The sequence below is a fragment of the Oppia nitens genome, unplaced genomic scaffold (genome assembly GCF_028296485.1).
Source record: "Oppia nitens isolate AA-2021 unplaced genomic scaffold, nextdenovo-longstitch-racon4-pilon3 scaffold19_pilon_pilon_pilon, whole genome shotgun sequence".
Classification (NCBI taxonomy): Eukaryota; Metazoa; Arthropoda; class Arachnida; order Sarcoptiformes; family Oppiidae; genus Oppia; species Oppia nitens.
In genome coordinates this window covers 28,201-41,129 of record NW_026533198.1, presented here as the reverse complement: position 1 = coordinate 41,129, position 12,929 = coordinate 28,201, and the positions used below count along the sequence as shown (strand labels likewise).

At 35.6% G+C, this 12,929-nt stretch overlaps 4 protein-coding genes across 4 annotated transcripts; 1 reads left to right on the top strand and 3 right to left on the bottom strand.

The window, feature by feature from the left end:
- Positions 1-130: 130 nt before the first annotated feature.
- On the bottom strand, positions 131-4,288 carry LOC128966106 (WD repeat-containing protein 35-like). Its single transcript, XM_054312918.1, has 2 exons — positions 1,066-4,288; positions 131-660 (listed from the first exon to the last, which is right to left on the bottom strand). Exons 1-2 carry the CDS (start codon positions 4,259-4,261, stop codon positions 131-133), a joined length of 3,726 nt encoding a protein of 1,241 aa, XP_054168893.1. The 5' UTR covers positions 4,262-4,288.
- A 1,856-nt stretch (positions 4,289-6,144) lies between these two features.
- On the bottom strand, positions 6,145-7,219 carry LOC128966105 (RNA cytidine acetyltransferase-like). The gene is made up of 3 exons (XM_054312917.1): positions 6,519-7,219; positions 6,368-6,433; positions 6,145-6,190 (listed from the first exon to the last, which is right to left on the bottom strand). The coding sequence occupies exons 1-3, from the start codon at positions 7,217-7,219 to the stop codon at positions 6,145-6,147; spliced, it is 813 nt and encodes a 270-aa protein (XP_054168892.1).
- A 1,089-nt stretch (positions 7,220-8,308) lies between these two features.
- Positions 8,309-9,424, top strand: LOC128966219 (trafficking protein particle complex subunit 10-like). Its single transcript, XM_054313060.1, has 2 exons — positions 8,309-8,578; positions 8,657-9,424. The coding sequence occupies exons 1-2, from the start codon at positions 8,484-8,486 to the stop codon at positions 8,811-8,813; spliced, it is 252 nt and encodes an 83-aa protein (XP_054169035.1). The 5' UTR covers positions 8,309-8,483; the 3' UTR covers positions 8,814-9,424.
- Positions 9,425-9,501: 77 nt separating this feature from the next.
- LOC128966104 (uncharacterized protein PF3D7_1120600-like) lies at positions 9,502-12,669 on the bottom strand. The gene is made up of 2 exons (XM_054312916.1): positions 11,979-12,669; positions 9,502-11,802 (listed from the first exon to the last, which is right to left on the bottom strand). The coding sequence occupies exons 1-2, from the start codon at positions 12,667-12,669 to the stop codon at positions 9,989-9,991; spliced, it is 2,505 nt and encodes an 834-aa protein (XP_054168891.1). The 3' UTR covers positions 9,502-9,988.
- Positions 12,670-12,929: the final 260 nt, after the last annotated feature.

The window sequence follows — 12,929 nt, the reverse complement described above, 5'->3', positions numbered from 1 at the left end:
ATTATTTTAATCACATTTACGGTACTCTGTTTTGTTTGCAGTAAATAAATAAAATAGATTATTATTATTAACAAATTATAATTGAAATTGTTTTAACAAAAATTATCGGTAAAGACATATAACAACACAATTATCTCATCGATTGCTTGTTATCAATGATTTGATGACAAAGTGGACAGTTATTGAACGTAATAATATCGGATTTGTATGCATGATGTCCGCATCGGTTACACGTCCACTGTTTGCTGGCGTCCATAATCGGTCGACCGCTGGCCACACATATGGCAAACTTGATGTGACAACTGGGACACACTGTCAGCCAATCGGCGATCATTGTCTCGCAATAAGTGCACTCACTTTTCGTAGCCGTTCGCGAATCTTTTGGCGGATTCTTACTGAATATATTGATTGCCAGTTCTTCGTATTGGATTCGATGATCATCGCCGATGGTGTCCATCGATTCCAGTTTGATGAACGCCTTGGAACAAATGGAAAAGGCTTTGTTGGCACAACTGGTCAGTGCAAGCAAACAGTATATCTCTTTGCCGTCTATAAAGTCTTCGTAATCACGCAAATGTAATGCCGTTTTCATAGCCGAATCATAGTAGCCTTCGTACAGTTGTCGCTGACATAGGATCAAGTAGTGGTAGGCTTCGGCACCTGTAGTATTAGGGTATGATTCAGGTATAGGTATTCATATAATAATGCGTAAAAAAAAAAGTTTGTTAACTTTATTTAATATAAATTTACTGTATATTACTGTATATAATCTCTAATTAAAAATTTAAAATCAATTTAGATATCAATTAGATATCAATTTAAATATCAATTTAGATATCAATTTAGATATCAATTTAAATATCAATTTAGATATCAATTTAAATATCAATTTAGATATCAATTGATATTAGCATCAATAATACCAATTCATTTCAATAAGTTATTACTAATTTAAATTAAATTTTTAAAAAATATATTTTTTTTAATCAATAGTTTAGCCACCGATAGTCTACTAGTCTAACACCGCGAGACTACCGATTCCCCCCCCCTATCGGTAATGCCTACCTTTCCACGGTTCGTCTAAAATCATATAATTTGTATTTTCAAATGAAAACGATTCGTCATTCAACAGCGCATTCAACGAACTGACATTTCGGTTGATGGCCGCCGACGACGACGAGGACGGCATTTTGGCCGTCGATTTGCGACTTTCTTCGTGTAGTAAACCAACTAAAGTATACAACTTTTTCAACAGTATTGGATCGGATTTGTTGTCATCTTTTTTATAATCACTGATAACTTTGATCAACATTGTCGACGCCTCCGGTATTTTGTTGGCCTTCTTGTAGAGTTCGACGATATCGAAGAACTTGTTCTTAGCTAACAAGTGTTGGGCATATTTGGACAAAAGCGGATCAATATCGGGTACATCGTAATCGTGTGCCATATCGATGGCCAGTTTCCATTCGCTCATTGTTACACAACAACTGATGGCCAAATCAATCTTACGGCCCCTGCGATAGGCTTCTACCGCTTCCGAACACATACCGACCGATTCAAAGACTCGGCCAAATTCGACAAGAATCGGATGATTGTCGTTGAAGTTGGTCATCAACTTTCTCAGGCCATCGTAGTTTTCCAGCAAACAGTAGCACTCGAATAGCCGATCAAATGCATTGGATCTTTCATAGTAGACAACTGCTTCGTCCCAACAATGATTATCGGCAAACTGGTCGCCCAGATTGCACAGTGCGTCACGCAATTGATTGTCATCGGCGGTAGCGAATCCCGATTGTAACAGTTCAACCACTCGCTTGTATTGGCCCAATGTTTTCCTTAATTCAATGGCCAGATCTTTGCGATCGATATCCAAATAAACGCGTTCCGCTTCGTCAAACTGACCACTATATGCATAAATTTCGGCCCGTTTTAGCGAATCACTGGTCAATTGTTTGACACGTTTGACAAACTGTATGCCCTTATAGTCCTTGCATCTAATCATTGCCATCTCAGCGACATTGAGGTCGAGTTTGTCGAGAGCCGTGTGACACAACAGACGCCACAATCGCGGATGTGATTGTTGTTCAATATATTCGATGGCTTCGCTTAACTCGACTTTTTCGAGCAATTGTCGCGCTTCGGCCAGCGATTTGGTCTCATAGTCGACAATATGACCGCTAATAACCATAATTGGTTCGTCTGTTTGATGACAATCGTTGACCAGTTCGTCGAGTAGTACTGTTCTCAATGTTAGATCATTGAACGTACAGATGTGTCCGCTGGACATAAACGGCTCTTCCGATTCACCCGTTTTCATATTATAGACACAGAGTTTAGTTTTTTCGGTAAATGCCAACACATCTGTGTCGTCGAACGACCATTTCGTGTCCCAGACGTCATGTTTTTCAAACTCTACTAACTGTCCACTTAGATCGTTGCCGGTGTTGGCCTCAAAATCATAGATAAATAGAGTACCGTTTTTATCGATAATCGACAGTTTAGTCGAATCCCTATTGAAGGCCATTCTAGTGGCCACACAATTGATGTTAAACTTGTGGACAACATTCAGATTCGGTAACAAATAGTGTTGAAAAGTACCCGAATCTTGAGCAACGATCAGATTCTTTTCGGATAAACTGATGCAAACAATCGGATCGTTACGCGACACAAACGTTATCTTTACTGTCTGGTCATCCAAGTCTAGATCATCGCCTGTCCGACCAATTTGCGTATAAGTCATACGCTGAGCGGCAATACCTTTCGGTGTATTAGTATTGGCCGCCGGAGTCTTGAATTTCCACAAACAAAACGAATCTTTCGATGAAGCGATAACTCTTGTACTATTAATGGACAGATAATGTACCGACAGTTCAATGGTAGTCATATCGACTGGTGTTCCGATAGCGTTGCATATTATCAGCGATGATGTCTCCTTGGTTTTCGGAGATCCGCCCATTTCCTCAGTTCGGGTAGCGATTACGCACAGTTGTCCGTGGGATGCAATTTGTAGCAGATTTCGGACACTTTTGAAATATTTGGTTTCGCTGGGAATGTGCCAAAAGATAACCGTATCGACAGTACTGCCGGCGGCCGCTACCGTCTCATCGGTTTGTAGCTGTTGTTGTTGTTGTTGTTGCTGCTGTTGGCCACTGGTATTGTTGATGATCATAGCGTAGACAACTGTCGATGCAAAGTAGCACCACTTATAATCGGGTCGTATATTAGCGAAGAATATATAGGAATCGACTGCCAGTGCAATCCTCAGACTCTCCCTTTCCCACGAAGAACCGTAGATCTCTTTTCCCGGCACTCGCATCGATTGAATCAAATCTCCCGATTGATTGTAGAATTTAATATAATTACGTTTGTTATCCGTTTCAGTGTCCATACAACCGGTTACCGACAAAATGGATCCATTGGTATTCCAGCAGATACTCGATATACGTATATCGGCGTCAAAGACAATAGGATTGTCGTCGTTCTCGTGTCTCATCAATTGGATTCTTCCGTTTTCGAAAGCAATGGCCAACGATGTTGTGTCCCTGGAATTTGGCCGTCCATTGAACCATTCGATGCCCATAATCTGTGTGGTAGTCCCGTAGCCAGCCGTACGGCCATAGATTCCATGTATGGCCTGTAGAGTCAGTTTTGTCAGAAAGTTACCGTTTTGGTCATAGATGTGTACTTCAGTATCGAGAACACCGAACAATATCAGTCGGGCATCGGGTGACCACTCGACACGCGATAACTTCATACCTTTAAGTTCTTTACCCCACAAACGGTTGCCGTCAACCGAACCGACTATAACAGCGCCGTCTTCATAGACGATACAGATTTTTAGTCCATCAAACGTCCAGGACATACCTTTTACTACCGATTTGTTTCTATTATTGACCATCTCTTCAAACCACGAACCCTTATAAAGCATCCAAACAATAATCAGACCGTTTTGATCGCTTGACGTTAACTTCTGAAACGGTTCGTTCCAACAAAGATTTTCAACGGTTCCCGAATGGCCTTCCAGTGTCTGATTCATCGATAGATTCTTTGAAGCGGCCAAACCTTTGGCACCACTTTTAGCACCACCAGCAGTGGTGTCGCCGCCATCGGCGGCGGCGGCGGCCATCGACTCGAGTTTCAATACTTTTAGTAGTCCATCGTCGCCGCCGCAGGCAATAAAACCGTGATCCCGACTCCAGGCCAGTGCCCGAACTTTGTTGTTGTTGGGAATTGCAATCTTTTTGCTTAAATAGACAAACATTTTTGTTTTTTTTAATTAGTCAATAGACATCTGCGCGTTGTGTTTGTTGTCCACTTAGCGGGTAACTATAGTAACCTATAATTTTTTTTTATTATAAACTTATACAGTATTATAGTACTGTATACCAGTATATTATAAAATCATTTATAAAATCATTTGAAATATTATTAAAAAAAAAATTGAAATTATTTATCATTTTAAAGATTATTTTATTCATTTTAATAAATGTATTAAATTTAATAATTATAGAATTACACAAAAAATATCAATTACCGGTACAAAAATATTTCAAATTTTTTATTAAAAAAGTATATATTTAATTAATTTTTCCCCAAGCTTTTTCGAAAATTTTACCCCCCCCCTCCTGAAATCGAAAACCTTTAGCAACCCTGTTATTATTGTATTTTTTTTATATTATTATTATTATTATTACGGTAATATAATTTTTTTGTAATTGTTTTATATGTACTGTATATATATATTATCAATTAATATGATATCATATGTAAAAAAAATATTTAAATTTTGTACCGGTAGTTAAATAACATAAAAAATTTATTTATTAAAATATTCCTCCAAAATGATACGTCTTCTCATGGCATAAAAGCGGTTCCGTAGGCGATCCTCGTTGGCGTCTAATTGGGCGCCAATTTCAGCCCAAACCCCAACCCAGAATAGCTTTTTCAGATCGGAGTCCACAACTAATTTTATAAAAAATAATTAATAAAATATTAATAAAATATTTAATAAGGATTTTAATTAGCAGTGAGTGAGTGAGTGAGTGAGTGATTTTGTCGGTAACCGGTTGTATGGACACTGAAACGGATAACAAACGTAATTATATAAAATTCTACAATCAATCGGGAGATTTGATTCAATCGATGCGAGTGCCGGGAAAAGAGATCTACGGTTCTTCGTGGGAAAGGGAGAGTCTGAGGATTGCACTGGCAGTCGATTCCTATATATTCTTCGCTAATATACGACCCGATTATAAGTGGTGCTACTTTGCATCGACAGTTGTCTACGCTATGATCATCAACAATACCAGTGGCCAACAGCAGCAGCAACAACAGCTACAAACCGATGATACGGTAGCGGCCGCCGGCAGTACTGTCGATACGGTTATCTTTTGGCACATTCCCAGCGAAACCAAATATTTCAAAAGTGTCCGAAATCTGCTACAAATTGCATCCCACGGACAACTGTGTGTAATCGCGACCCGAACTGAGGAATTGGGTGGATCTACGAAAACCAAGGAGACATCATCGCTGATAATATGCAACGCTATCGGAACACCAGCCGATATGACTACCATTGAACTGTCGGTACATTATCTGTCCATAAATAATACAAGAGTTATCGCCTCATCGAAAGATTCGTTTTGTTTGTGGAAATTCAAGACTCCGGCGGCCAATACTAATACACCGAAAGGTATTGCCGCTCAGCGTATGACTTATACGCAAATTGGTCGGACAGGCGATGACTTAGACTTGGATGACGAGTCGGTAAAGATAACGTTTGTGTCGCGAAACGATCCGATTGTTTGCATTACTTTAACCGAAAAGAATCTGATCGTTGCTCAAGAATCGGGTACTTTTCAACACTATTTGATACCGAATCTCAATGTTGTCCACAAGTTTAACACCAATTGTGTGGCCACTAGAATGACCTTCAATAAGGATACGACTAAACTGTCGATAATCGATAAAAAAAACGGTACTCTATTTATCTATGATTTTGAGGCCAACACCGGCCAATTAATCAATCAATGAATGAATGAATGACTGAATCAATCAATCAATCAATCAATCAATCAATCAATCAATCAATCAATCAATCAATCAATCTATGAATCAAACAATCACTTACCTATCACTCAACTACTATTGTCTGTTAAATATTATGGCCAAACTGTGGCTGAAGGATAACCTTTTAGATAGATACCAATAGATAGCAATGACAATGCAATATCGAATATCTATTGAAATGTCATATTAGAGACTATTTTACAGTATTTTGAATTCACGTGAAATATGACTTTTTTTCTCATTACTGTATAATAGTTAATGATTTTTGTTTTTCTTAAATTTCTTAAACTTTTTTTGCTTTTTATGATTTTTTTCGTTAGACTTTTGGTCACCGCTTTCATCGCCAATCGATCGCTTTGCAAGACTATCGGTAATTATAAACAAAACATTTTAAATAAACTAATTCACAAAATAAGTCAATAATAATACTAAAAATGAATAAATAATACCTTTTGATGGAAATCAATGTCTTTTTGCTGCCTTTCAGAGCACTATCCCAGTCATCCTCCGATCCTTTGATGGCATACTGAGCCAAATCTTTAGACAACTCTTTGAATTGTTTCTTCTCAGACCTTTGGACCACTTGTGCCGCTTCTTCTAACTCGTCGTCCAGTGTCTGACTGATGGGTCGTAACTTGTTTTCATCAAATGATTTAATGTTTGTTAATGTCTTTTCAATGGATTTCTCTTCAATTGCTTTCAAATAGTTTGCAAACTTTTTGATTACACGACTAAACAAACCCAACACTTGACCGGAAGGCAGACCTAATTCATTGGTTATGTCATCGATATCTTTGTGTTGTAAACCAATACTCAAGAGAATGGCGTTCTGAACGTGCGATAAATGAATTTGCGAACTAAATCTTTGGGTAAAATAAAGTCTGGCAACGATTGGCAACAGATCTACAATCAGATGATAATCGACAAGATTTTGTGAATACAGTTCCAGACGTTTCAAATCATATAAAGTCAAATGAACTTCCAGTTCTTCTTTATTCAATTGTTTGACATCTGTATTGTCAACTGTTTTAATGTTTGTGTTGTGGAGAATATTTAGTGCAAAAGCTGATCCAAATTTACTGAACTGATAGGACAGTAATGATATGAAACGTTGCCTGAAGTCTATCCAAAACTTTTTCATTAGATCCATGTCTTCATCACTAAAACTTTAGTTAACAAAAAATAAATAAAAACTATTGAAAAAAAAATTATTAATAATTAAATTCAATCAATAGATTATTAATAATAATAATATAAATAATATTAGTTATTATAAGTTATATTTAATAAGTTTATTATTATTACTATTGATAAACAAAAATAAACAATAAATACCTTATAATTACCACTAGTATTGACAATACATTTATATGTTTTACAATAACAACAACAAAACAAACAAACAATTAAAACTAATTGTAATAAAAGTATTTATTTTAAAAAAAAAATCATTTAAATTATTAACTGTTTAACTATAAAATGTTTTAAAATATATTTTAATTATTATTATTTTTTTTAATTAACTTATAAAATAATAATAATAATAATAAACTAATTGAATAGTAATTTATGATAACATTAACAACAAAATTAATTAAACAAAACAATAAATAAATAAACATTTGATTGAATAGAACTTTTTGTTTCACTAATAATAATAACATTTTTTTGAAATAAAATAAAAGTTTTTAACTCAATATTACATTATATAGTATATACTGTACTGTATTCTACCCAAAGAAAAAGCCTGCTTAAAAATTGTGTGTATGTCTCCTCCCACTTATCACGCAAACAGTGTAGTAATAGCTACAGTGCAGCAGTAACTGTTACTACACTGTTTGCGTGATAAGTGGGAGGAGACATACACACAACTGCAAAATTGACAGGACCTCTGATTCTACCGGTAGTTAAACTAATACTACAGTATAAACTGTAGCCTATTATAGGCACTGCCTATACTCTACACAACAGTACAGGTACTGTAGTATAAAGTAATTAATTGTTTCAATATATCAATAGATGTCTCTAATAAAAACACATTTATTGTACACGGAAGGGTTTCAAAATTCACTCTGTGACGTAATAAAACTTCAAACTAGTAATAAATTCATACAAATATAACATTACATATATGTATAATAAAAAATGAAATTTAATGTAAAAATTTAATACAATATTTATCAATTATACAGTATATGAATAACTTTAAATTGTATGTAATTTTGCAAACATTGTGTGACATTACATAACATGTGATAAGACTATCACATAAATAAAAACAAAAGAAAGTGTCCGCTAAAAGCAATACAGAAAAGACAAATCGAAGAAATGTCAATTTCTGTCAAAACTATCAAATCAGTGGCCAATGTGTTGAATCACAATTTAGAGGACAATAACACACAATAGTAGTCTTAATGAAAATATCGGAGCTAACAATGGGTACCTATAAACACATCGGACGCATGCGATTTGCCCGACTAATTGGCAAAGAGTTGACCGAACTTTATATGTATGTAAACACAAAATCGGTATTTTTATCCAATGAAACTAATGTCTAATCCATTTGTTGTTGTTGTCGCTTATGTAGCAAAATGGGTAAACCACAGAAAGCTATATCTTTTCTGCTCGACTTTGAGAAAGTCTATGTCCGAGAAAAATGGCCGCACCTGTTGAACGAAATACGTGTGCTATTGTTGAAGTGCTACGAAATGGTTGGCGACTCACGCCGTGTCTTCAAAGTCTAGTGTCAGTTGGCCGTCAACGAACTGATTGCCGGCAACCAGCGGCTAAACTATTGCTAGAAAACGAACGACTGTTGAAGACACTGCAACACCAGCCAAACAATAATATTAATACCGGTACTAATAATAATAATCAATACAATGATCTGTCAATGATATCATCGTCATCATCATCAGCGGTGGGCCGATATGTATAGCAATGGACGAACTATTTGAAGTACAATCGATGAGATTGTTGGCTCTCGACGGTCATTATACGGTCGTCAATCGGCATCTGGAGCTATCACTCGAGCTCATCAATAACTTTCCCAAAGATATTCATTGTGATAAAGTAGTGATTACGTTGATCTATGAAGACTTGTCGTCTAACATGACTATAACGGCAACAAGCATAGGACAACGATCACCGGCGGCGGCGGGTGTCCACACATGAATGAAATTATGCATACAATTGTTGCCAACATTTTCCGATAATAAAAAAAATAAAATAATTTGTTTGTTTTATTTGTAAACTAATTAATAAAAACAGTAATACAATTAATGACAAATAGTGTAGTAATACATGACCGCATACAGCGTTCAATTAGTGTCTCAACATTTCGGAGATAAAAATCAGAGGTAATGAATGAGTTATTTATAAATGATTTTCAATTAATTATTTGTTTGTCATATTTAAAGACCGATAATTGCGACCAAAGACTAGATGTTAATGAATCGACTGATGAGCCAAACGATTGGACAGACAATAATGAATTTGAAGAGTTTGACGACAAACAGATATTACATATATGGTTCAATATGTCCACCATCACAAGTAATTAAATATTGCCATCTCTTAATCATATTTTCTCGAATATTTCGTAACATTATTTCATCAATAAAAGTAAAGGCATACTCTATTTCTTGTTTTAATTGTTCAACAGTTTCAACATATTTTTTTGATACAATACCATGAATTATGCCCCATATCGAAAAGTCCATGGGCGTGACATCAGGGGATCGTGCTGGCCACTCGGCTAAACCTCCTTTTGATCCTCCCCTACCAATCCATCGCTTTGGAAGTTTCTCGTTTAGCCATTCACGTGAAATAAGACTAAAATGAGGACTTGCACCGTCCAGTAAAAATATGACATCGTCGCTATCGGGTTGATTGTTAATTACTGGCCAAACCTGTTCTTCTAGCATTTTAGTAAACGAAGCACCAGAAACAGATCCATCAAAAAAAATGGACCAAGTATACGGTTTCCCCAAACACCTCCTAAAACCATAACTTTTTGGGCAGTTTGGTAATTTAATGCTCTATTAAATACCGGTTTACTTCCATAAGGAGCATATAAGCGATAATTTTGTATATTAGGTCTTTCATTGATTTTGAATTCCTTTTCATCCCAAATGGCTAATTTCATAGGAAATGTCTTTGTCGGATCGTCTTCATATTCACAAAGCATAAAATTAGCAAATTCTAGTCTTCTTAACTTATCTATCTCAGTTATAGGTTGAATGGTTTGTAACTTATACGGATGCATATGAGCGGCTTTTAAAACTTTTCTGACAGAATCGCGTGATATTCCAATTTTTTTCGCTACTTTAATAGGTGGTTGTATTGGGTTTAGTGTATATTCAGTTAATATTCTTTTAGACATTTCTGGTGTTGTTATTGTTGCTTCTCGGTGATATCTTTTATTCGCAACAGTACCTGTCTTTTTAAAAGCAATAACGTATCGGCGTATGTCGCTATAGTTTGGACACCTAGTCTTTAACGGGTGTAATTCTTTATATCTGATTTCAGCTTTTCGTGTACTTTTCAGTTCGTGGTATAGCTGAACACATTCAGATCTTACATCCAATGGATAATGAGAAAACTTCTTTTGTTTTGTGTTTTCAATGTTTTCAATGTTTTCAATGTTTTCAATGTTTTCAATGTTTTCAATGTTTTCAATGTTTTCAATGTTTTCAATGTTTTCAATGTTTTCAACTCTTGTTATAGTAGTTGTAACTATTTTTTTGATACTTGTTATTAATGTCGTACAAAGTCTTTTAGCGTCAATTGTTGTTATGAGTCTACAACACGTCGCTAACATTGGTATGATTTGCGCCGATTTGAGTATTTCCAACTGATCCGATGTGCAACGCGAACAAAATATCTGCAGTTCATCACAAACATTGTTAATCTGCTGAAGACTAAAATTCTTCAAAACTGTGTTTAGTATTTGAACAAAACACAACATTTCTTCGCCGCCGACGATAAAACCCGATATGATTTGGTTTTCTATTATAGTCTCAAATATATTACATTTGTTGATATCTGATGTGGTGATCAACGGCTGTGTGTCTGAAGTCGACAATATATTATTCAACTTCGGTGAACAACTCGATACAGGACTTGACATTGCATTCGACAGCGTCGGTGACAACGTTGACATTATATGTGTTGAAGATGACGATGTGATGGGAGACTCACAAAGTGAATGGTTGTTCCGGTCGTGACTCAACTGTTTGTTAATTCTTTGTTTAATTGGTGTCAAATTATCCACATTTGCATTGATTTGTATCTCAAGCGGACTCTTTGGTCTCTCATCTATCGATTCGTCAACATTTGATTCATTTGAATGGTTATCAAATTTTTTATGAATATTATTATCAGGTGTTGTCTGACAACTTTGGTATGAATCTGGAGTCGACAATATATTATTCAACTGTTGAGTACTGGCCTCAACATAACTACCACTGAAATCTATAAGATTAGGCATTATGCATTCACCCATCTCTTCAATATCTTTATCGATAAGTTGATTAGAGTTTTGAGTGCCATCGGTGGTACAATCGGTGATTATTTGTTGTATACACTTGTCGTTGTTGTCTTCACTAATCTGTGTTGAATTGTTTCTTTTGTTGTCATTGTCTTTCACCTCTTGACTAACATTAAAATCGTCATCAATTTCTGTCACTTTCATTATGAGTGATGGAGTGGTTGGCGATGATAATGAAGTGTCTGTGGAGTTGTTTATTAGGGATGAGTTGTTAGATGAAAAGTTGTTTATTTACCTGAATTGTTATCGACATTTAATTTCAAATTACATTTAATATATATTTTATTTAAATTAATAAATTTAGTGTGAATGCCATTGACTTTGTCTGCTAAATATTTAAGTGTAACGCATTGTTTACCAATAATTTTTAATAACTCTTCAGATATGTACGGTTTGTTCATATTGTCGACATTAGTATCAAAATCTTGTATTTGTTTTGAATAAGTATTCATTTGTTGTTCAAAGTTGTTAATTGTTTCCAAGAAGTATTGATTAGTCGATGCGTTAATATACTTGTTTTGAGTGATTGTATAACTGGACGGCGTCTGTAAGACTTCCACTTTTGAGATCCGATACGCCATCTCTGCCGTCGATAGCTTATTAGTGTCTTTCTTAAGTGAATCCATAATCTTTGAATTGTGACGTTTTTTTACTTTTATTAGTTTATATGACACGTCTTTGTTGTATTTGTTGGCATCGGCCGACTGGTCAGTGGCCGTCTCCGATGCAATGCTTGGGGTTCCGCCCATACCGTGAAATGTTGTCATCTGTTGTGTTGATGTTTGTGGGGTCGCTGTCGGAGCACTGGTCAGCGTTAAAGTTAATGGCGGTGTAGTTCCCAATGGATTCATTCCAGTGTTGGCCAAACTTGAGGTCAACAAAGAGTTTAATGCATTTGTATTCAATGAGAAAGGAGTTGTTGTTAATGAAGTGTTAAAAGACGGAAGTGTTGACTGAGATGTTGTGGTCAACTGACCAAACGTGAAGGTGGATGGCGTCGATGTTGTGGCCAAAGTGGGCGCCGAACCAAAATTGAATTGAGTGGTCATTTGCGGACAACGATTGTGTAAAAGTCAAAAACAAATCAAATTGTGTTTTGTTTTTACTTTGAATAACACTTTAAAAACATGCTTTCAATCAATTGTATGAAAAAAATATTCACTATATTTTTTAGTCATTATATTGTAGTACAGTATATATGTATGTACAGTATATTACATTATTACATGACGTTATAAAAGAGAGTGACTATTGGGCCGCAAGACTGTATAGTAATTAGTATTACTGTATAAAACATTACATGCATTTA

What these genes read in the sequence shown, in the direction of transcription:
- LOC128966106 (XM_054312918.1), bottom strand. Translation starts at nt 4,261, where the DNA reads ATGTTTGTCTATTTAAGCAAAAAGATTGCAATTCCCAACAACAACAAA. An exon ending in TTTAGACGAACCGTGGAAAG is followed by an intron (nt 661 to 1,065) that starts GTAGGCATTACC and finishes CTAATACTACAG; the next exon opens with GTGCCGAAGCCTACCACTAC.
- LOC128966105 (XM_054312917.1), bottom strand. Translation starts at nt 7,219, where the DNA reads ATGGATCTAATGAAAAAGTTTTGGATAGACTTCAGGCAACGTTTCATA. An exon ending in ACATTGATTTCCATCAAAAG is followed by an intron (nt 6,434 to 6,518) that starts GTATTATTTATT and finishes AATTACCGATAG; the next exon opens with TCTTGCAAAGCGATCGATTG. An exon ending in AACGAAAAAAATCATAAAAA is followed by an intron (nt 6,191 to 6,367) that starts GCAAAAAAAGTT and finishes TCTATCTAAAAG; the next exon opens with GTTATCCTTCAGCCACAGTT.
- LOC128966219 (XM_054313060.1), top strand. Translation starts at nt 8,484, where the DNA reads ATGAAAATATCGGAGCTAACAATGGGTACCTATAAACACATCGGACGC. An exon ending in GAGTTGACCGAACTTTATAT is followed by an intron (nt 8,579 to 8,656) that starts GTATGTAAACAC and finishes TCGCTTATGTAG; the next exon opens with CAAAATGGGTAAACCACAGA.
- LOC128966104 (XM_054312916.1), bottom strand. Translation starts at nt 12,669, where the DNA reads ATGACCACTCAATTCAATTTTGGTTCGGCGCCCACTTTGGCCACAACA. An exon ending in AGAGTTATTAAAAATTATTG is followed by an intron (nt 11,803 to 11,978) that starts GTAAACAATGCG and finishes ACAACTCCACAG; the next exon opens with ACACTTCATTATCATCGCCA.